The sequence below is a fragment of the Numida meleagris genome, chromosome 4, assembly GCF_002078875.1.
Source record: "Numida meleagris isolate 19003 breed g44 Domestic line chromosome 4, NumMel1.0, whole genome shotgun sequence".
Classification (NCBI taxonomy): Eukaryota; Metazoa; Chordata; class Aves; order Galliformes; family Numididae; genus Numida; species Numida meleagris.
The window spans coordinates 10,543,550-10,567,731 of NC_034412.1; the positions used below are offsets into that span (position 1 = coordinate 10,543,550).

Sequence of the window (24,182 nt, forward strand, 5' to 3'; positions counted from 1 at the left end):
AACAATGGTGTAAATGATGGGAAAGCTGCGAAACAGGTATTTTTTAGTATTTATGAATACCTACCATGCTGCTTTCTGCAGGCTGGGGCTTGGTTTTCACTTTTTGAATGAACGACAAAGGTACCTCTCTGGGATTTTTACACTGTAAATTTAAAAATTTGAACCATACGAGAGTTGTAAGAACTCTCTTCATGGACCCTGCCAAAATTGCAAGTGGTTGCAGCTTCCCCTTTCTTGTTAGTCAACCTAAAGAAACAGATTAATCTCTAACTCCCCTTTGCAATTCATCATCATCAAGTAATTGACTTTTCTTCTTCTTATGCCTTGATCAGAACATTTAGAAGCTTTTATCCAGTAAATCAGTGTCAGGGTTTGATTCTCTTGTTAGCAAATTCCAATGCCATTCTTGTCTCTTAAGAGGTTATCTCAAAGGCATATCTTGAAGGATATTTTTACTGGCCTTGAAATGGCCTATGTCTTTGTATTGATAGTATATTCTGATAATATACATTTCATACCAGGTATTAAGAACTTCCATTTATGACTCCAATGCTGTTAGGAAAAGAAATGCTTTTTCCAAATGTAGAAAAACAACGATATATTCCTCAATCTTTATTGATACAGTGCTTATTTTTATTTTAAATGCTGGTAATGGCACTCCGACAATGAAGTTTTTAGTTCTCATGCTAAAGATGAAGGAAGAAAACTAAATGTAAAGTTACTAGAAGCATTAAGAAAAGTTGGTGTGTTCAGTCAGTAAATATATAACTGATTTAGGACTGAGAGTTTGTTGGCAATGAAGAATAATCTAATGATGTTTTGTTTTCCATTGTGCATACCAAGAATACTCACTCAACCATCTCACTTAGGAAAGGTGGAAATAGGCTCTTCTCATTAATGGATGTTTTCTTTCAATTCACCGTGTCCATCTTATTTGATAGTCCCTGGGCTCCTGAATGTGTTTTGTCTCTCCTACTGTGCCCACTGCTTCCTGATCTCCTACTTTTATGGTCTTGAAATGAGCTGGGAGTTTTTAATTGCTGAAATGTGCTGCTGGAAATGGAAATGTAGTCAGTTTTGCAAGATGTCCAACTTGTCTCCTTCCTGCCTATTCCAAGGAAATTTGTCCCTGTTTGTTCCATGTGACCATTGGGTTTCTTTCTCTTTTTGCAAATGAGGAGATGAGGACCACTACTGACTTTTTCCACTAGTGTTTTTCCACCTGCGTCAGTTAAATTCCTCCCAATAACAGGGCAGTATTCATTCTGCAGCACAAGCATTTGTTCACTTTCCATACTCAGCATGGAAACCAGGGTGCCACGTCTTCAGCCTTTCTTCTGAGTGGTGTGATTCATGTGCTGTCCCACACATTGAAGCCTTCTGTGGGCAGGGACCCAGCCACCTCTGAACCTGTAAAGGCAATAGAAACAGCTGTTTACATGAGCATCCACCAACAGCATCTGCCTCTCCCAAAAGAACAACTGTCAGTAGGTGCATCTGCATTTTTGATGGAAACTTCAGTAGAATAAAGGCCAGGATAACTTGTGATGATATGAAAACACTAGTAGTTTGGGCCAAACACTGCAAATGGTATCATTAAGATGGAAATAATTGTTAAAACGATGGCTTTGAAAAATGATGGCTGATCCCAAGTGCCTTCTTGAGAAGTCTTTATGGAACTGCATTTTCAGAAAGTGGAGATTCTTGTCCCTGGAATATCGTCAGACAGAATGTTTCATTTGGGACACAGATATACCCAGACATGTTCTCAGAATCACTAGTCTTAAACTTCTTGCACAAGTTTAGGAATTTTCTCTGTGTTCACATCAGATGAAATCTGCCTGCAACTATTTATCTACATAGTTGGGAAACTGAGAATAGAGGGAGATTTACATTGAAGAAGTTGACAAGTGTCTGTGCTATATATCTAATAAATTATATAGAATTGCTTAAAAATCTAAACCTACTCCGGGAAACACATTATTAATAACATAAAGAGCCTGACACTGACTGCCTGCATTTCATTTTGCCACAAAGTCCCATGTCCTGTGCCTCAACGTCTTGCTTCGGTGTCTTTTTAGAAAGCAGTATGTCAGAAGTGCTCTATATCTCATCTGTGGGATGAGAACAAAAACACCACTCTAACCTATCTTTGGACTCTGCTTTTTTTTCCGAGGGTGGGATATATTTTGATTTTTCTCACTTTTCTTTGATATTTACATGACTAGAAAATTACGCTTGAGATAAACACTGTCCCTCAGGAGTTTTTGGAAGCGCTAGTACTGCACATATTTTTGGCTTTGTGGTAATGAAAATGCTCAGAGGATCCATCGTACAGCTTTTAAAAGTAGGGCAAATTGGTTTCAGCAGGAGCAGGCTTATTCTCAGAGCTTCACACAGGCTATTAGTAAGTTGTTCTTATGGTAAGATACTCACCATCATAATTTTATTTATAAGATAGATTCCCAAGAGGTGTCCAGTCCAAGGCTGATGAGGTCAGTGTTAAGACTCGATGATAGATTTAAGCTGGGTAGCAGCAGTTAATTTTCTCTTATGGCATTGGAGCAGCAACAAAATACATTGGTAACTGGCTTGCAGAGGTAGCCATGATTTCCCCCAACTGTTTGGAACCTGGCACCAGAGACCCTCAGGTCACCCTATCAGGTGATGGAGGTTTCCCAACACCATCCCAGTGCTCAGTCAGCAGGAGGACTGCAGTCCTACTGGGTCCTACTGCCAGGAGTTCCCCTGTGCCCCGGGGACAGTTAGGGCTTGGCTCTGTGGCAGCTCAGTTTAGGTATATACAGCACAAAGCCCCACGTCTCCTGGGTTCAGCCACATCATGCTTCTTGCAAGAGCAAGGTCCTCATTTGCAGGTGAGCTTGGATGTGCCCCCTGTTGTTGTGACAGCAAGCAGAGCATAGTCATCAATATATGGTGGCAGCCAAAGTGAAAGATTACAGTGCAAGGCATGATGTCTTGCCTCGGTTCTCTTGCTAACAAGCCAGCAAGAAAAATAAAGCTCTTGTGATTTATTCTTGCCGAGTAATCTCTGTAGTAATGTGAAATATGATAGTTCAAATGGGTAAGAACAATGACAGCTGTTATTGTTTTTGACAGGCAATGGGTTTGGAGCTTGGTGACAAATTACACACTGTCTGGGCTTTGTTCAACCCACTTATCTTCAGGATGTCATTTTGTTTTTTGGTTTTTATTTGGGGGGGGGAGGAGGTGTCTTTTTTTTTTTTTGTTAAAGAAAAACATCTTTAAAGTCCTTTGGTTTGAGGCTGGAGACTTAAAAGTTTCTGTTTGGTAAAGAATTTTGCTTTCTTGTGATCTTTGCTTGGAACAAGGCTCCACACAGATTCCTTAAAAAAAGTTTTGAAGGTTTATCCTGCTTTGATAAGGTAGAATAATGTTCTCTCTTTTATCTTTAATTGTATTTTAATTGGACCTGCAACAAAGATACTTATTTGTATAAGGAATCTGAGTTTTGACACATTTCAAGCAAAAACATCGTTATCACTAAAACACATAAATATGTCTGAATTTCAGACTTGCAATTACATTTAATGAAGGTTAAGCCATATTTTATGTCAGATAACACCAGGCCAGACCCTGAAATTCTAAAGACATGGGATAACACCCCAATCCCATGACCCATCTGTGCAAAACTGGTAGAAAAGTGATGGAAGAGAATGAAGCTGAACCTTTTTCCTGCCATGGTCACAACACTGCATGGCAGTCCAGCACAACTGGACTTTGTTGGACTTAGTTTTGCTCCCTTTTAAACCAGTGATATTGCTTCTCAGCTACTGATTTCCATTGGAGCTAAAGCCAAGCTTGAAGTCCTTACAATTTCCTCTGCTTCTAATTTCACTGGCGTCAAGTTCTGACCAGTTAATCAAATGTCTTTTGTGTTGCAGGTGCCTTAATGTTTATTTTGATTAGTGTACTAGTTGCTATTTTTAGCTCTTTGGTCCTTGGGATGAATGAATACCAGCACAGACTTTAAACCATAATAAACATGTGTTTTTAACCTTGCCATTTATTTTTATGTCTCTGTATCCAAATAATCAGGATGTGGTTACCTGTGAAGGTAGTAGACTACTACTTAGAATTTCAATGCACACCCACGTACAAAAATATACATTGTAGAGGGCTAGAGCTTTAAAAACACCAAGCCAAACCCTTGTCTGGCTTTAAGAGCTTTTCATATCAAACTGAGAGATGGTGGTACCACCTGGTTTGCTGCTTTGGCTTTGTCCTTTGATTCTAGTGAGCTTAGTCTGCTCACTGGAGAGATTTGCTTCATACAGATTAACCAGCTGCTTTTTTCCCTGGCTACAACAATCCCTCATGAACAATATAAAGAAGATATTTGTAATGGTGTAACCAGATAACAGAAGCACACACAAAACTTACTGGAACGAAAAACAAGCAAGAAACAGAGCTTTGAGAAAAAGCGTAGGTGTTATATCTTGTTAAAACTGGACTCCACGCACCTTTGTGGCTTCTCTCTTGTAGTGTGGGCAAAAGTGGAAAGCCAGATATTTTTTACCATGCGTACTCTGCCTGAGCTTATGAGAGATTTGCTAAGCAAGTGATAACGCAAACGCTGTATATCACAGAAATGCATTCATACGTCCTTTCTGTTCTTGCTTTTGCCAAGAGAAGGGTCAGCAAAGAGCAGTAGAAGCAGGCTTGAATTCTTCTCTGGGGCTGAACCTGGTAACAGACTGATCAGCAAGTTAGCAGGTACTTTTGGCTCTAGAGGCCTTAGCCTAGCTCTTATTAAGATCAGCTGAAAGATTCCCACCTGGTCATGCTGGAGGCATGTCAGGTTTTAAAAGCTAGATCCAGTCAAGGACTGAAGCAATGCTAGCCCAAATCCACAGCTGAAGAAATGCCTGCATCTTCCCGATCCTCCCAAAACTTGAACCTCTCTGCCTTACTTTGATGCTCTGTGGGTATCAAAATGCTGCTGGGGAGATCTGTGATTTCTGTAACAGCTTTAGGCAGCTATCCTGTGTTTGGGGTGGTTCGTGGCTGCCTCTGCTTTCAAGTAAGGATCTAGTTTGCCTGGTTTTAACACAAGTTTGCATTCGTTACTCCCCCCACTGCAAGGAGGGGGCAATTGTGCAGAAAGGAATTAAAAGCTTTACAGGGCCCCAGCAGAGCAGATTCTGTACCCACTGATGAAGGACACTCGGTGCTATCTGGTTACTGATTTTTATGCAGTGGCTCTGTAAGATAAGATGTGTTAACAACCATGGGAACAGGCTCTCCCTTTCACTTCTTAAAGATCTTTGGAGCAAGGTGTTCTCCTCTTATCTTTTCACCCTCAGTCTGTATAAATTTTCATGGGTGTTTGCTACCTGCTCTCTCTTCTGGGAATGTGGCTACGGAGCTTCTAACTGTTCTCCTTTGCAGATGCTGCAGTTCCAGCTTGTCGTGGTCCATCTGGCCCTTGTGATCACCCTGCTGCAGTGGCATTCTAGCTCAATGCTCCTTGCAGAGGCAGCTCCGGAGGTAGGTCATTGTTTCTGGTCGTTGTCACATAACACTACTCTTCCTAGGTCGCTCATGGCTGCTGTGTGTGCAAGGCACAGCAATATCCAGACAGTGCTGAAAGGGGAATGGTGTGTATTGATTCTGCAAGGGGCAAAGCAGGAGCAGGGCGGCTTCCCCAGTAAAAAGAGCGATGCAAATTGCGTGGCTGTCAGAGGACAGACCGAATGAAGCCCTACCCTGATTCATGCAGACTCTCCTGAAACACTGTTGGATTTCCATGTGTTAAAACGTTGTCCAGTGACTTCAGAGAGAGAACTCCTTGCGGGGGGAAATGGGATGATGGGAGGGGGGAAACAAGCCAACACTGAAGGGAAAGTTTCCCTCTTTCTTAAAAGACAAATAATAGCGTGAGTTGGAGCCTTGAGGAGAGCTTTGATGGAACACTCCCTGCATAAAACTTAAAAATTAAAGGAGGCGCAAGAAGCCAGGAGAGGGAAGGGGCAGAGCAACTTGCCTAATTTGGCAAAGGAAAACAGCAGACAAAATGGGAGAGCTCCTGCCTCTAGCTTCATCCAGTAGGATGTGCAGGTATTGCATCTGAAAATGCTTCTAGCGCACTCTCTTTTAAGTCATCTTGACCTAAAACAGATGTGGCAGCAAAGATGTTTATGTAATGGTTTCATGTCATAAAAATCAAGATCTAAAAGTTTAGCTGGAGTAGCACTGCTTGGCTTTTTTCTGGTCTTCCATAGAGGTTTTTCAGATCAGTTTAGAAGTTAGATGCATTCTGGAGAATGCCAATGGATCCTTCTCTTCTGCCTTGCTCTCTGTCTTCAAGTGAGCATGCTTTGATTACACAAAATAATGTTGTAGAAAATAGGGTTTGGGAGAACCGCTTCCCGTAGCAGCTGCTGTTCTGATACCAGAGAGACCTGGTATCCTGTCTCTATCAATGACAGATGTTTGTGAAGTGAATGTAAGAGCAGAACATCTTCAGAGTCTTCCTGTTCCAGATTCTGCACTGGATCAGGGCATTCTTTCAGCTGCTGACGGAGCCTGATGTCTTTGAAGCAGTTTAAAATCTTGCTATCTATGACATCCTTAGACAATGCATTCTACTTCATCTATGTTTAAAAAGGGAACTCCTCATATTTATTTTAAATCTAGTGAATTCAGTTGAAGAAAGAGGGAGCTGTTCTTATTTTTTTTTGAATCACTGGTTTTACTAGTCCCTGCTTGACTCTTTGCTGTTCATGTTTTTCAACCCTCTATTTTACCCTCGCCCCAACACTCATCTCTTTGCTCTTCTATGAAGTTGTGCTTTGTCCAGTGACTCACCGTAAGAAAACTTTGTCTAGCTCTGATTATCTCTTAACAGTCTCTTTACTTTATACAATTTCATAATATCCTTTCAAAGATATTAAATAAGTAGAACCACACATAGTACTCAAGAGCAGAGGATATATTTTGCCATCCAGTTTCAAGCATTATTGCATTATTGTAGATATTTATTCTCTCTAATCGTAAGGGTGAGGTTGTTTTTTTTTTGTTGGTGGTGGTTTTTTTAAGGTATAATTCTGTTGCAGACCTTTATGAAAGTTTTGTAACCCTGAAAGGGAACAGAAATGACCACTTAAGGGCACTTGCAACTCAAAGAGGAAAGTCAGAGGATAGTATGAGAACCTTTACAAAAGTATTGTTGCATCATTCTTGTGACTGTTGTGCTCATCTTGCTCCTCCTTATATAAAGGTCAGAACTTTATACTCTCCATCCCTGGTTATGCCACTCATCAGCAGTAGGAAGACCACTGCTATTGTCCACAAGCATATTACGTCATCCACGTGATGATTTCCTGTACATTCCTACTAAATTCACTGTGTGTAAATAAGAAAGATAGTAACGTGTATCGACAGATAGAGGAAAACCTGTCTGAAGGCATGCGATAAAAATTTTGGTTAGCATTTTTTAAATCTAATTCTGTGAAGTTCAAGCAGAGGAAGAAGACAAACATTTCATTGAAAGAGGGAATGATGTGAATTTGATAAATGCCTTTATAGACTAGCTGCTGCCCTGTATTTTGCTGTTATTCAAAAAGCAAATAATTTACTTTCATTGATTTGTCTCATTTCTTTATTGGCAGACTCCACTATTCTTGGCTATTCTGGGTAGCTGTGTAGAATTTGGATTTGAAAAGATATTAAGCCTAACATCATGAGAAAGGTTCAAAACCTTGTATTGAGTGAACACGCAGATTTTTCCTTTCCTCTTCCTCATGTAGTGGTACAGTGTAAATTCTCTGTCAGTGCTGTGCAAGTTTGTCTTGGGGTATTTCTTGCAAACAATCAATTTGTTGACGTTAAGTGGAAAACGCTGTATGACCTTTCATCAATGTTTGTTACATTTCACTGGGAAGTATTAGAATGGATATTACAGTCTGGTATTGTTAACTGCATTTTAAAAAGAATGAAATGATTCAGCTCATGCTACGAGTGTTCCTGATAACGCTGTTGAGATAGCGATAGTGAGCTAACCTACAGAAAATGGGCTTTGTGAAATCCTAAATCTGTCTGAGTTTGATGACTCTTTCAGTAGTAAAGAAGGGGAGTTCAATTCCACCAAAAACCACCCCAGCCTTCTATGGCGAACTCCTGCGATTGGAATGTGCCTGAAATTGCTTTTCTTCAGCAACAAACTAACCTCGCTGTTTGCTTCTGCAGCCTTTGGAGCCTTCTGCTGCTTTGGGCATGGCAGCACATCCTACTGCCAGCGAGGAGAAGTCAGCCTCCAGCCTGGCAGCCAAACTGCTCCTCCTTGATGAGCTGGTGTCTCTGGAGAACGAGGTGACTGAGACGAAGAAGAAAAGGAGTTTTCCAGGATTTGGCTCCCCAATTGACAGAATTTCTGCAACATCTGTGGATGCCAAAGGCAAACAGAGGTAAAGTTTTAGATGGGCCCTACCAGTGATAAAGTTGAGAGAAAGCTGTTGGTATGTTGTCCTGGATACAAATGGTATAGCTTTAGCCACTAACAATTTTACTGCAGTTGTGAGGTACCAGGGTACCAGATCAGGGTACCAGAAGCTCTTCAGAGACCATTCTGGCTGCATGATATATAGTTCTTCAGCTGTGATGGATAATACACACGGTAGTTCATTTATCCTTAAAGCATCATCTGGATAACAAAGAACATTCAAGGACATGGATATTAGCTCACAACAACAGAAAGAAATGTTCTAAAAAATGCAATTTAAAACTACTCTTTTGGTCCTGAAATGATTTGAAGCCAATGTTTGCCTGAGGTTCAAAAGCAAAGGGGTAGGGCTAGGTGTTCCTGAGGCTGAGGTGAAGAGAAGGTTTGGTGGTGCACGTCAGGAACAGCGAGATGAAGAACGTATTGTTAAAATGGACAGTCAGGATACAGAATGGGCTTCCAAGGAGAAAAGCTTCAAGATCTTGATCAACTTATGACAAGCCAGGCTTTAATCAGTACAGCAGTACACCAATACTTCCACAGTACACGCTAGAAGATGAGTATGTTTGTAACTGAGGGCTGAGCAACAGCTTGGTATAGGTGGGGAAAGTCAGCATGTCTGGGGCAAAGCAGCGGTGATGTTCACCATGCCTGAAAGAGCTTAATTGTCTTATTCCCTCTTTCTGCTAATTGACTTCTGTTGGATGGAATCCCTAGTGCTGTAAAGTATTCAATAACATGCTTAAAGCTTAATCTGGAAATGGGAAGTACTCCGAAGAGCCAGTTAACATTACAGATATTTTTTTGTTGTACTTTTTTCTTCACCTCAAAAAGTGTTTCTTGACATTTTTCTACTTATTTGTCCAGTCTGCTGGTAGAATTTTTTGAATGTGACCCAAAATAAAGGTTAGAAGTCCTTAAGTAGAACTATTTTGTCTGTGTATCACTTTAAGAGAACAAAATCAGTTTTGTTTACTTTTTGGCATGTGGCTGGCTCCTGAAAAGAGATTCTGGAATTTTTAATTTTTTTATATATCATTGTTAAGAAAGGGTGCTTTAAATAGAAAACATCACTTTGCCCTTAGAAAGTGCTGAAATTGGTACAGTCTCGTTTGGAAGGTGGAAAGGGAGCAGCCGACAAGACTGTGCAAGTGGATTGTCCTGCTATGGCTCCAGATGGCCACCAGAGGGGAAGCTCAGCTGCAGAACCTCTCTCCGGCTGCTCAGCCTTTCCCGTTGATGAGATTTTACAATTTCTTTATTTAACTGCAGGCCAAGGCAATATTGCAATTAATGCATGTGCAGAACGCGTTCCATGTAAACCAACACGGGTAGTTAAAGGGGAGCTGTAAGAAAGAAGGATGCAGACTCTTCAGCAGGGTCTGCTGTGATAGAACAGGGGGAAATGGTTTCCAACTAAGAGGGGAGATTTAGATTGGAAATAAGGAAAAAGTGTGGTGGTTTTTTTTTTGTTGTTTGTTTGTTTACATTAAGAGTGGTGAGGCGCTGGCACAGGTTGCCAGAGAGGTGGAGGATGCCCCATCCCTGGAGACACCCAAGGTCAGGCAGGACCGGGCTCTGAGCACCTGATGGAGCTGTAGCATCCCTGTTCATTGCAGGGAGTTGGACCAGATGGACTTTAAGGGTCCCTTCCAACTAAGGTGGTTCTATGCCTCTTTCTATCAGATCAGGTTCAGTATGACTCTAGCAGCTCATGTCCCACTTGCACCAGCTTGTGTCTACACTGTGTTGTAAAGAGTACTGCCCGTGAGGTGGTGAACTGTGCAAAAGTGCTTGATATAAGGGTTTGTGAGAAAAGGGGTCTGCGGGCTATGCATCTCCTTTCTTTTATCAATAGCAGTTAACCTATGAAGTTGTTTGTTTGCTGTCAGATTAAAACAGGGATAGTGCACCAGTGCCAGTCTGTAAAACAGGTGCCACTCCTGTCCATTAATTTTTAAGAGAAATGAAGCATTTTTAAGCTCACATCTTCAGCTGCTGCTGCACAGCTGTTCTGTGTGAGCAGTAAAATTGTGAGTGGGATGAAAGGAGGAATCAAAGACGTAGTAACACTTTTGATTATTCCTATGATGCCTTTCCGTAATTCTTTCCCTCCTTCTTTCCCTTTTTCCCCTTGCAGGAAAGTGGTTGAGCTGCCTAAGAGACGGTTCGGAGTTCCTCTTGACCGGATCGGAGTGAGCCGTCTTGGCAACACCAAGGGTTAGCAGTTCCTGCAAGTAAGCCAGAGTGTCAGGGTGTGGGCAGGTTGGAGAGCCCCTCCTGCTCTCAGTCACATGGAGGTACTCAGGTCATGCCAGTAGGTTTGGATAGGGAGCCTTGGGGAGGGAAGGCTTCTTATATAACGTGTGGATTGTGACACAATTTAGTTTGAATCATCTACATTAGTACTACTCCCTTCCAAGAAAAGAATTATTTATTAGCTTTTCCGTCTCCTTACGTTATCTTCGTCCAAGCCTTGCAGTTCTGATTTGAGAAGATGTAATGTTTACTGATTTTCTGCCTCTAGGTTCTTCTGTTCTGAATGATTGATGCCATACAGGAAACATCACAGAAATGTGGAAGATGCATCAGAGTACATCTTGTCGTTGACTCAAGGAATTGACCTCCTGCAAAATCTACTTCACATTGTGTTTTACAAACATTGCATTTACAAATAGTAACTAATTCAGTTCATCAGGTCAGAATGCTCTCACAGCTGTGCACGGTGCCACTGACAGGAGGAGACAGAAAAAAATGTATAGTTTAATCGCATGGCATTTCTCTCTCAAACCTGCAGAAGTCTGTTCTCCTAGCAAGGGCTGTTAGAATATTTGGATTTAAAATAAAACTCTCAGAGAAGCCAACAGTAGCCCATGAAATGCAGGCAGTTTGCTTTGCGCATATCTTTCAAGAGGGTGTTTTTCTGTTAGATGAAGGGAGGATTTAACAGTTATGGGACAAATCCGTATTTTATTTAAACTGCTATTTCGGAGAAGACATCTACTGATATCATTAGGAGTTGATCTGAATAAGAAATAAGAAAAAAATCTTAGGATTTGCTCTGATGCTTTTAACAGTCTTTCTTGTATCTCTGCACCAAATTTAGAAATGTTTTCATTGCACAGCATATCCTGAATTGTGGCGAGACTGTCAGTTTCCTCCTGTAAGCTAACAAATGCATTTCAGTCCTCCCTATGCATAACATAGGATAGCGTCCAAATATGAAGTCATCTACTTCCTATGCCATCTGCATTGTATGCCTTATTTTAGTCTCTTGATGTGTGCATGGGGCATAATCACATATCCAACTGTAAAAGTTCAAGCATTTCTTAGTCTGATAACATGTAAATGTGTGCCTGTTCTCTCTATTTCAATTCAGAGTAAACAGGTTATCTTGAATCCTGCTTCATTGCTTTTCACTTCTTTCCAGATTACGAAATACAGCTGACAAGAGCTGTTGGCTGACATCTCAATGCTCAGATTCCCAACTGATCTCTTTTAAACCTCCTTGTTGGACTACGGTCTACATCAGCTAAATGCCTTGGATTGCTATTCCTGGGTATAAATAATCCTTAGAATTGCAAAAGAAGATCCACAGAGAAAGAATTATTTAGGACTAGGAAAGCAAAATGTATCTTGCCACATACTTACCCTGTGTTAGTCAGAGAGCTGCAGTAAGGCAGGAGATATTAGAAATAAGTGTTAATTTCCTGATCTAATGTGAGGGACCTGTCTATCAGCTAACAAAATGAGTCCTTGAGATTAAAGCTGTTCTAAGGATTGGAACTCGGGGGGCAATGGCCCCAGCTCAGGCCATAGTGGGCGATGAAGTTCCCATTCGGAAGGGCAGGCAGAATCCAGTGCATGTCTTTGAGTCCCATTGCTCACTTTACCTTTAAACTTGCAGATAAAGGATTTGAGACTGAGTGCTGATCTGAGACAAGATTTTCTGTCCATGCTAGAAGCAAATCCACAAATGGACTCCAGGACAAGCTCAGCCCCCTGTCCTCTGGAGTGTGCTGCAGCCACCAGTCCTGAGCCTGGCCTGCAGTTTAGTAAACAGTTATCTTACTGCACTGAGCTCACCCAGACAGTCTGCAGATAATCTGATTGCCAAGCAGCCATATGTATGGGCTGTGGGTAGATTATGGAAGTCGTGTACTTCTGACCTCTCATATAGTTGTCTTTCAAAAGCAACATGGACGACTTATTGCAGGGCATATTTTGGAAGGCTTGTATCAGTGGAATCCAATGGTGACACGGCCATCCTGCAAAGATACTGCTGGATACTAAAAGTATTCCAACAGTCAGCAGGTATTAGTGTGGGCTTCTAAATAAAGAGGGTTTTTTAAGCCCGTAGTTGGGTCCAGAAGTGCTCTCCATCTGAAGGAAAACACGAAAGCAAATCAGGACAGAGGTCTCTGTGGTGGTGCTACCTGAAACTGGGACCTGGAAGCTTCAGTCACTGCACAGATAACCTGGGAGAAAGAAACAGCCTTTCTGTTCATCTGCCCCTCCGAACACGCTGCAGCCTCCTGTGGCTCTTTAACATCCATAAATTGATAGGTGCTGTTTGAAGTATGGTGATGTCTGAAGGGCTGGTTGCCATGATTTGTTTTCATATGCAGTACTGGATAGATTCGGTCATCCTGTGTAGCATGAGGGTCCACAAGAGGATATACTACAGCCCAGCTGCCTGCTTCCAAATCCATTTGGATGCCTGCGAGATTTTTTTCTGCTAACAATTCAACATGATCTACTAGAATGCCTGAGGAAAATCCCTTTAATTATTGCCTGTGGGTCATTAACTTCAGTAAATGTGACTGCCCAAGCGTGGGTGAGGTGCAAGCAGCCATGATGTGGAGGTGGCATCTGAGGAAGTGTTCCGTTTTGTGTTTAGGAGGAAGGGTGGGAGCCCTACAGTGACTGCTGATGGTGAGTCTAGCAAAAACATCCCTACATTACTCCAGCAGAAGCAGCCAACATAGCAGCACGTAGGAAATATTAGAGTAGCCCGGGTACCATGAGCACCAAATGCTTAAAGGAAAGAGATGCCCTTCTCTTAGCCATAGGCCATACTTTTTCCTGCATTAGATGCTGTTGTGAGGGAATGTGAAGGTATGTTCCCACATATCTTCAGACTCACAAATGCCACAGAAAAGGGGAAATTTCTTCTGAATCACTGTTAAGGAAATAGCAAAGAGTTAGTGTTAACAGCAAGTTTTGCTTTGCAGGTGATTAGATTTCACCTGTATAATCAAGCTTTTTGTTTATTTATTTATTTATTACCATGTATGCCAGCTTTAGCCAATAATAAGATGAATAGATCTCTTGTTGATGAAGTACATACAAGGTACCGCTGTTGTAAGTGTGCACATCTTGCCAGAGCTCTAGGCAATGAATGTACCACGGTAATTGGTGCTTTGGGAAAGGTAAAGTTCTGAAGAATACCTAGTACGCAAGCTGCAGTTAAATAACATGACTAGACAAGACTGGAGAAACAGTTCAATTCTAGTCAAAATCAATCCGTGCTTTCACAGCACCTACTAAATTCTGCTGTCATTTACACTGCTGGAAATCTCAAAGTTAACATTAGTGGCTTCAAGATTTATTCTGAACTTACACCTTTGGGAACGTGATCCTTTTGCTTTGCAAGTAAACTTGGATAATGTGATTTAAAATGGTTATATGTAGGACCTGCTGATGGATTGTGATCACTTCCTTTTGGACAGGTGCAGACAATTGATGATTTGACAGTTGGACTAGATAATCTTAATGGCCTGTTCCAAACTTTATGATTCCATGAGTTCTGCAGTAGGAAAAACCAGCTAGCGTCTCTTTGGGGTAAGTAGGTAGAAGTGAGTAGGGATGGTCCAGTCCCACGAGTACAGCAGCCCACACATGCCCATGTTCTGGCTAAAGGAAGGGCATGCTCCTGAATCATATTAAAACAAACTGCATTGCTTTAGCAAGGTATTTAGTAGGAGCTTTATGATCCATTATGTAACCAGAGCTTACATCCATGGAGATGTACTACCCCTTTGGGCCTCTGGAATGGATGAGAAAGAAAACAGCATGTGCTTCTGTGCCACAGAAAATCTTTATTGGAGTGATATCCAAAAGATGCAGACTTCTGTGCCTGTCCTCCCCCAAACCTACTGCGTATGTTGGTGGGACATGACAAGTAACAGCTCTGGCTCAGCAAACCAAGGCAGGCAGCCCTGAGCCCTCCCATTGCACGCAGGCTGCCTTCCTTTCCTAACATAGGATGCTGGGGCTTCACAGACCTGCTTATGAGACGCAACAGAAAACCCAGGCCCCACCATGAGCAACATTTGCAAGTGTGAGCAGAGGGCCGAGCTCAGGGGGACCAGGTTGGTGTTTGGTGCCTCTGGGGACCTGGTGAGATGGGGAAGAATGTATGGAGGCAGCAGACTGAATGGTACAGCAAGTGAAGCTGGGGAACATCTTCCAAGCAGAAGACTGTGGAAGGTGAGGTCTGGAAGGAAGGAGCAGCGGAGGTGGCAGGGAGCTTCCCGCACCTATCAATGTGCCTCTTAGCCTTGGCTGTGGTGCTGTCACAGAGTGTGGCATCTAAGTTAGCAACGAGATGAGAGAACAGAACAAACTCTTAACACATTAACACCCAGCACGCGGTTTGGGGAAGGACCCATCTTCATCCTCACGTCCTGGCAAGCCTTCAGATGCAGTATTTCCAAAAGCAGGCTGGGGAGAGATACAAGAGAAGAGTTTTAGCATCCAAGAGACTTTTTTTCCAACTTCCCACAGCTTCCCTGGAGTGGGTTCCAAAAGCCCAACGTCCTGAGAGGATTTGGGTGTTAAGAGTTCGTACAACACTTCTAGAAAGTGATCCTTTTGGTTTCTTAAAGTAAGGAGAAGGGGTCATGATTTGTAACAGTTTGCTATCCCTTTTGCTCTATTTCATCAATGTCAGGAATCAGCTTTTTCTTTCCTGTCTACCGGCCAGCACTTCTGCAGCCTCTAAGTTGTGCACAGGGCTTCTCGCCTATGGCTGATGCAGGATACTGACCTGGAGACATCTGATCCAGACCCTACAATTACTTTTAAAAGCTCAGTCACTATAGCATTCTGCTTCCAATGTCTCCCAAGCAACACTTATCAATGTGGGACCTTACAAGAAGAAAAATTAGGGAATTATGTGGATTTTGGTGTTGGAAAAAGTAGTTGTGTCACCAGTCTGCCTGATTCTTTGAACCCCGTGCAGATGTCCTATTGTCAAGCACGAGAAGGAATTTCAACTTGTTTTTTTTTTCTTTTTTTTGTGGGAGAAAACTTCTACTGAATCAGCAGTGCTCAGGCAGAGACACAGGCTCCTCCAAAATGGTTGGACAAGACAAAGACTCTCTGCTCTGTTTTCTGGCAGAATCTGATTTAAACCTGGCTGGGAGAAGTAGTTTTATGTACAGTGGATTCTTCCAGACTGGAGGGAGCATGAATGAGATTAGCCAAATTAATGACAGGCTCCAGGGTTGCTTATAAATTGCAGATTGTCTAAGCATCACCTAAGCTCATAAGCCAGCCTTGCACAGAGGGGGATGTTCCCTCTCCTGTCTGGCAGATCGTCAGCCTGCATGAGCACAGAGCACGTGGGGTAAGGGCAAAAGCTCTTTTGGGGTGAGGCCAGATCTGCAACCAGTGACTACTGTTTTACAGCTGTCTCTGCTTTGTGAAGGAGTCCTCTGCTGCCAGCATGAGCGGCACGTCCTTGTGCTCTTGGGCAGCCCTGCAGGAGTGCAAAGCTCCCTGGACGTACTGCAGAGAGCAGAGGGGGCTGACTGGGGACACAGCCGCTCTTAGCTCCCTGCATTCCTGCTTGATTTCCATGTCCTTTTCCTTGCCACTTTTCAGCAGTTCAAACAATTGCGTCTTTTGTCTCCGCAGGAAAGCAGTGACCTTGGTGGATCTGGACGCATGCAGGCCACATGCCTCATTATGCCTCCAGCACAAGCTTTGTGCCCAGAGGAGAGTGAGGGGTGCCCTGTGGGGCCTTGTTCGTTCTGAACTGCCCCCTGAATAGCCCCTCGATTATTCACAGGCTGCAGCTCTAACTGCCTCTGGCGAGGTTCTGGGATGCAAATACGCTCTATTCTGAACGTGCTGGGGGCATGCTTACTGCCTCTGATCTGCTGCAGATGAGAAATGCTGGAACGGGTGAGCCGGGTAGGATAGCTGCAGCCAGCCATACCCACAGGCGGGGCTCTAACCCAACACTTACCACGTTTTTTGGGCTGGGATGCTGAGAGACTTTCCAAGGCATCGGCCACCTCTGACCCTTCCTCAGCTGAGAGCTGGTCCTTAAACTTCAATAGCTGTTGAGAAACAGACACAGCAGTGAGCAACTGCTCCATCAGGAGGACAGGCCCAGCACAGCATGGTAGAGGCAGGCAGCACCCCTGTGAGCAGGACCATTCCAGGAGGATCTGCCCTTGGAGCACCTCCTCGTGTCCTCCTACCCACGGCTCTTGTTGACTTGATTACTACATGAAAGCCCATAGTGTTTCGTCTCCACCTGCAGCTTCTCTTTTCTAGCAAACGGGGGAGGCTCTGGCCATGGGCTGGGCCTCCCTCGCTGGTGAGGAGCCTGGAGATGTACCAGTCTGGGGAAGGCATGCAGGGGCCATGCCTGCTGGAACCCAGCTTGGGATGCAGGCAGCTGGTGCAATGCACGGGCAAGCACCAACACCTGCTCTTCTCCTTCCATCTTCCATGGAGATTTCTTTTGGCATCTGTTTTTTCTTTTTCTTTTATTTTTTTTCCAGCTTAGCTAAGGTATTGTTCACGCAACGGTAGGCATGTATGTGTCTGTGCATTTGCTTCTCTCACCTGTTCAAAGTCATCGAACTTCTTTGCCAGCTCCCAGTCTGCAAAGAAAGAGAGTCACGTTGGTACTCCCTAAAGCTCAAATCTGAAGAAATTCTTTCATATATGGTGGTGATGGGTTGATGGTTGGACTAGATGACCTTAGCAATCTTTTCCAGCCTTATCAATTCTATGATTCTATGATTTCTCCTGTCTATGGGTTGACAAGGAAAGACCCATTTACCCTTGAACTCCTGTCCAGCCTCTGCCATGCTCTTCCCTGCTCAGGGACCGGATGGCAGGCACCATCTTCATGTATCATCAGGCTGAGCAGCACTGCACCAGGCTGTCTAAAGCCTGTGCACACAGATGAGCACAGTGCCCTGAGATGTCAGGGAAAGTGTCAGGTTCTGTGGATGGAATCTAAGCATCCAGCTGAACTGGGTTAGCAATGGGAAAGCTGCAGGAGGGGCTGTGGGTTTCCCATCTCGCTCCTTTTGAAGACTGAGGGCCATTATTCCAGGGCCAAGCTGAGGTTACAAGCAGTTAATGATTTTGAATAAGGTAGCTGAAACAGTGGAAAGCAGTTTTGAAAGGGGAACAGAAGCCATCAGCTGCTTTGCAGTGCCAGTTTGGGAAAATATGCACTAAAATAAGCAGAAGAGACAGGAAATTGCTCAGGAATGTCTCTGTTCAGCCCAAGAGCCAAATACCGGCCCTGGGCTGTCTGTTCTATCTGCTCCTGGCGGGGCAGCGGGTGTTGGTCTGCATCTCCTGGGGGATTCGGAGATCATTGCCCTGACCTGAGATAAGGCTGCAGCACACATTGCCAGACTCGGGCTTTTTTTTTTTTTTTTAACGTTTGAAACTGAGTAGGAAAGTGCCGAAAAAAGAGCTGCCTCCGTACTCAGTTTGTCCTCCAAGAAAGCAACAATTTAGTTGAAAAATACTGAATATTTTCTGATAGATATTCATAAAACAGAAAAATCAGCAGTTCCTAAGCAAAGCCATCACACCACAATGCTAGGACTGGGGGCAGATAGTGAGGCTTGGTTCCTTGCCTTGCCTTGCCAGCAACATCCGCAGGCAGATTCCTCTTAAATGTGTTTCCATAAGTGAAAAGTGCCTCTTAAGATCTTATTCTTATTGCTATAATTGGTTTTATTATTATTATTTTACACATTTTTGCCTCTTTCAGAATTTCAAGTGCTGATTTTGGCTCAACTTTCCACAAAGAGTAAGCTTGGCCAATGGCTGCTACGAATACAAAATGAACAGCGGTCAAAATTTGGAACAGATTATCTCAAGCAGAGGAGAGGAAGTTAATTTATGGAGGATGCCTTGAGAAACTGCCTGCTGTAAATCCTCTGTCTGTGCTCTGCTCAGAGATTCATTATATTCAATTGTCTGGCATAAAATGCAGCCTTTCCTCCAGGAGTAATAAGTGCAATAATCCATAAAGCAATCATAAAAATGTTATTTTTTGAATGCGTCCCCTTTGCAAGAAGAATGCCTCTGTTAGTGTAAGGACTTGATTTATTTGTATTTATCTATTTGTCCCTGGATTGTTTAACTACTGCCTCTCTGCATTGACAAGGGTCTGGGGAGGAGCACTGAGTGATTTTGATTAATGGATTTCCATGGCAAAATTTTTCTGAGCTCCATTCTCTGCTGTTTTTGCAGGGAAAATCAGCTTCCTGCCTGGAGACCACCACACATGGCCCAGCCCCTTCCCGCACTGCAGCAGCCGTGGGAAGTTCTGACCTCGTTAATCCATTTGGTGCTTGCAATTGCTGTGCGTAGTGTCATGGAAAGCCCAAGTTTCTCTTTTGAGAGCCTGAGTTTGAAGCATTTCCCAGCACACAGGATAGCCTTAAATTTGGTGTCTGTACATGTAACACAGAGAAAAATCTTGACCTCCTCTGCAAAAAATCTGTGAGTTGGTTCCTTACACCATAGTATTTATATAGATACAGCTGCAAGAAGCTCGATCTCCCATCCCCTTTGCTTACCAAAATTTCCTGGTGTCCTCCATGCAAACTTCTTATTAAGCAGAGGAAGCAGTGTGTCCTTGTGATTTGTGTCTTCTCTCTCCGGAAGCACTCGGTTATCTGCAGCACATAAAACATGCCATTCTTGGTCTCCAGTGCCAAAAGGGATGGACTCTCCATCCCCCAACATTGAAACAAAAATTAAGGCTGAGACCTTTTCTGCAAGCACTCCCCTCATTCCCCCATCACCCCATCCATCTCCCCAGGGCTGGTGGAGGTGGGAGGTATTCCTTACATGTGCACATAGCTGAAGAGCCCTGCAGCATTCCATCTAGCCCTGTGCTTGCCCAGCACTGGGGCTGAGCTCGCTGGCTGCCTGTGGTACTAAAGGATTCATTCTGCTCATAGGCAAAGCATGGAGGAGTTTTCTCTAAGGAATCCTCTTATGGTTGCTGTCAGCCATGCCTAATTTCCTTCCCTGTTTTCCAGGAAAAATCCTCCCCAGGCTTCTTTCCTGTAGCAATTTGGGCTTCTGTATGAGGCCCATTTTGGGAGCTTTCTCGGTGGTTTTTCTCTAGTGGTTGTGGCTATGCCCTCAAATGAGTGGTTGTGAAGGTCAGGGCTTCAGCAGCATCTGACGGACACAAGGATCAGATGACCAGGGCGGACAAGGCTCTGGGATGCTCCCCCAGCTCTGCCAAACAGATTGCTAGGGGCATCTGGAATTTGTGTGATGCATTCATCTTTGGGAGGAGTATAAAATCGCAGAGTGGCCGTTCCCCCAAGACTTTTGTCTAATTCCCAGACCCAGACCTTGCCAAGCCCTAGAAGATGCCCACAAAATCCTCATAAAATGCAAAGAAATGATGCAGAAAGGCATTTTTTTCCTCTTCTCCTGGGATCTTTAGGACTTCGGCTCACTCCTTTCAAGGAGATGAGAAGGGAGCAATCAGTCTCAAGTAGCTGTCAGACCCACATAGCTGTGATGAGATGAATGCAAATAACTTTGATACAGACGAGACAAAGCTCTGTGACAGATGAGACCCCGAGATGCTCAAGAGTGTGTGGGAATGCACCCCAAGGTGATGCTCCCAGTACGTGGCCAGGTTTCCCCCCACCTAATGCTGCAGCTGGAGCCGAGTGTGATTTCAGGAAACAAACCTGAGGAGCTGAGCAGGGCTGTGTGCTCTGTAAGACCTGCAGTTTGCGTGCTATAAACCTGAGCCTGAAAGACAGTTACGATTTTCAAAGAGCCGCTTTTAGTCATTGGAGGGATTTGATACAGAAAAAAATAGAGAGGGATAAACACTCTAGTGAAAACGAAACAGAAGCAGTATTTAGAGAGGGTGGCCTCAGGAATGTTTTGGTTGTCATTACAAAAATAAATAGGTGATATAAGAGGAAAAATCATTTGAAAAGCAATGTTGTTTCCTAGCCTATATTTAGCTGCTTTAATTTTTTTCCTGCTGCCAAGTCTCTCTAAGGAAGAAGATTAATGATTGACATTTTCCTGTGGAATAAGTTCAAGCTAAGATTAATTTAAATGATGGGAGAAGAACGTATAAACAGAAGTTTCACGATTAAAAAAAGTTCAGCAGCACCCTACTACTGACATTTAGGAGCTGTCACATCTCGTACGGTACATACTTGGATTGCTGCTCTCTGATATTTTAATCTATATCCTTGGAAATTTTCTTTCATGGAAGAAAGAAAGCAATTCCCTTACCAGATTTCACCAGATCTGGTATTTTCATTGTTCAGCAGAGTGTGAGATATGAATATGAGACCAGCTGCAGACCAGAAGTACATGCTGGTATGAACAAGTCTCTGGGTAGCACCCATGTAGATTGATTATTTAGTATAGCTCAAGGTTGCTTTTATTTTTCTTGCACGGATAAGCAAGTGTTGCATGGCCATGACAAGCAGCAAAGCAAAGCAAAAAGATAACGACCTACCTGTGTCATCTAGCCTGTATTCCAGCTTACCTAGTAGGAAAAAAGGCACTCCGTGTGTAGATGGGACATACACAGTCATGGTCAAGATGGCTAGCACTCCGAGGGACAGCTGGACGGACCGCATCTTCTCCACGTACCCACCACCCAAAAGCATTCTTCCTTCAGGCACGGTGGAGGACTTCAATGCAACCCAGTGCCAGATGAGCTCACTTTTAAGAGGCAGTGGATGTGCCGTGATTGCAAATGGCCTTTGGAGGAGGGGAGAAAAATATCTCTTGAGATATAATTCAACCTGTCAATATGATTCACTCCTTTGGGAGTGGACAGAACAACCCAGTAACAGACGTCAGATGGAACCTGTTCAATATATCTCATATCAGATTGATCTAATGAATGTTGATGTTCCCACAGGCATGCCCTGTCCATGCACAGATATGCATTCCATATGTACATCCATACGTACATGCATTAAGAATATTCTTTCATGGCTGTAGCTTTAATAGAGTTCAGGCATGAAGACTTCCACATTAGCAGGGAAGATTTGTCTAACATACAAGTTGCCATATGTCACCAGTTTGGACAGAATCAGGTTAATGGGTTTTTGTAATTTATCATCGCACTTCTTACTGCCTGTATTAATTAATGTGAGTTATAATGAGTGCTGAAATGCTGGGAAACAGAGGGGGAGAGCTCTTTCCATTTAAGTGATTGGAAGATATTGAGTGTGTCTCGCTCACAGTGACTTATGGCTTTGACAACGGGAAAGGCATCACATCCTATTTTGGGATTGTGTCTGAGTGGGGGAGTGCAAATTTGGCAGCAGATATGGAATACATCAAGGATGGGCAACTGTCTTCTTTTTTTCTGGGGAAAAGAAGAAGTGGAAGGTCAGATGCCGGTTCTGTCTGCACAGCTATGTTTTCTTGGTTTAGAGCAGAGTACTGAGGCACACTGCACACGTCCCATGTCTTCTCAGGACATCACCGTGTCTTGGCTTGGCTACTCTTTGTTGCTTGTCCATCACTATTGAGCAGGGACCTGCTACTACTTTTCTATTACAACCTTATCATGAAAAATGCTATTGCAGTAACAGCGCTAGCCTTTGTTCTGCACTTCTGCTCCTTCTGCCAATCATCATCTGCAGAACTGAATCATTTGTACTATACTTTGGCCAAGCTCTGACTTGTACATACACTCCTAGTGACTCATCTCTTGTGCTTTTTGGACACATCATGCCAGATCACCCAGTGCAGCTTCATCTGGTCGTACCTACACTTCATCTTAAGTAAAAAATAGTGCCTTTTCCTTGTTTGGGCTTTTGGCTTCTGATCCCTAGCTCTCCCTAAAACTTGTTGTGCAACTTGGATGGTTATAAGATGACTTGCCCTTTAATATTCCTTTTAATATTTATTTTTTACTAAAAAATAGGGAGTAGAGGCTCAGATTTTTTGCAAGTGCCTGTGAAGCTGAATGTGATGCTTCCATTAAAGAATGCTTTTCTACTGAGGAAATGGTCCAATTTTTTTTTTTCCTGCAGAGATAATACATATAAATAAAACCAACTCGTCTTTCCTCTCAGTCTTGCAAACCAATGATCAATCTGTTGAAGTACTCCTCTCTCTTATTCATAAAGAAGGACACCCACCTCCTACTGGGAGCACTTTTCCAGCCACCTCTCTCCCTAAGCTATCCATGGCAAACTGGTCGGTGGTGGGCAGCCCCCAAGAAGCAGAGTCCATAGCCTGGTGAGCATCACCCTGCATGGGAGTGCAAGGCAGGCTGTTGTAGTTCTGACTCAAAACCATATTCTTAAGGAAAGTTCAAGTGAAGTATGATTTTGCTTGATACTAAGTGATGTCCACATTCCTACTACTGTGTTGAGATTGGCTGTGAAATTGCTTTTGCCTTGATATGTTGGTGGATTTCCCCATCACACCTAAGTCTTTCCAGAATCCACATATCTCTGGCTGTTTTTTTCCTGCTGCTGACTGTGAGGCATTGTGGTCTATTGACAGGATCTTTCAGGAAGATGAGTTGGAAGAGCTCTGGGATTTTCTCTTTCACTGTAGAGAATCTTCAGTTCTGGGTCACTGCAACTGTTCAGACTCCAAAAGCAACTTGCAAATGCAGCATGCCAGTCCTTCCAAGAGAGAGCTGTGGTGAAAGTAGGGGATTGTCATTCTCCCTTTACATAATAAGAGGGGTGAGGGGCGGGTGCTCTTAGTGAGTGGGTGGAAAGATGCCTGACAGCCACTGCCAGACGCTAGTGACTTTCTGCATTTGTTGCAATTGTAAGAGGGTTGACTTGAGGCATTACGTTAAATTAACACTCCCACCTAGTTAATATCTTTGCTTTTAGCCCATTTGTCTGAGCACTGAAAGTATTATTTCATTTTATTGTTCTTATATATTTTATTCCCAGTAGAAATACAACACAGTTTCTATACTCTCTCAATTACTTCACTCAGCAGTAACTTTTTCTACTACATCCACTGGGCATACGTGTCTGCAGCTCAAAGACAACAACAACCCAAAGATGGGAGCTCTGTCCCTAACTTCCATGGTCCTAATTTGTCTGAATCTCTTCATATAGAAGCTTCTCTTTACAGAAAGCTATGCAAATGTCAGGTAATCCAATACAATCAGTTTAGAAAATTGACCAGAATAGACAAAACCAACCAGCCCAGAGGATAGGGATGGAAAGACCTTGCCCAAGCAGGTTGGATGCTGCTAAGCTCAGTTGTACCAGCTCTGCATGCTAAAGATGAAGCATTACTAGACTTTAATGGGCTTGACCAGCCCCAGCTGGGGTCTTCACCTGATCTGTCTTCCCACAGGCTGAGGAACTCTGTTTAAGCCCAGCCCTGGGCTCTTGATGGTGTCTCTGTTATCCTGGGTGAGTAATGCTGG

General features: G+C 43.3%; 2 protein-coding genes across 13 annotated transcripts in view; one reads left to right on the top strand and one right to left on the bottom strand.

Moving 5' to 3' along the window:
- OSTN (osteocrin) overlaps positions 1–11,889 on the top strand; it is a 94,237-nt gene extending 82,348 nt beyond the window's left edge. For 7 of the 11 annotated variants that reach the window (XM_021395643.1, XM_021395642.1, XM_021395640.1 and 4 more), the window contains 4 exons: positions 5,434–5,532; positions 8,233–8,450; positions 10,626–10,705; positions 11,013–11,889. In XM_021395643.1, the coding sequence (XP_021251318.1) occupies positions 5,434–5,532; positions 8,233–8,450; positions 10,626–10,705; positions 11,013–11,035 (420 nt within the window). In that variant the 3' untranslated portion in view covers positions 11,036–11,889. The other 4 variants (XM_021395644.1, XM_021395637.1, XM_021395635.1 and 1 more) reach the window with 4 other exon arrangements.
- Positions 14,572–22,620, bottom strand: UTS2B (urotensin 2B). Of its 2 annotated transcripts, none has more exons than XM_021395646.1 (5): positions 21,273–22,620; positions 19,339–19,437; positions 17,351–17,388; positions 16,743–16,836; positions 14,572–15,211 (listed from the first exon to the last, which is right to left on the bottom strand). In XM_021395646.1, exons 1-5 carry the CDS (start codon positions 21,424–21,426, stop codon positions 15,186–15,188), a joined length of 411 nt encoding a protein of 136 aa, XP_021251321.1. In that variant the 5' UTR covers positions 21,427–22,620; the 3' UTR covers positions 14,572–15,185. The 2 variants fall into 2 exon arrangements, with proteins under 2 accessions (XP_021251321.1, XP_021251322.1); XM_021395647.1 differs by having other exon boundaries at positions 21,303–22,599.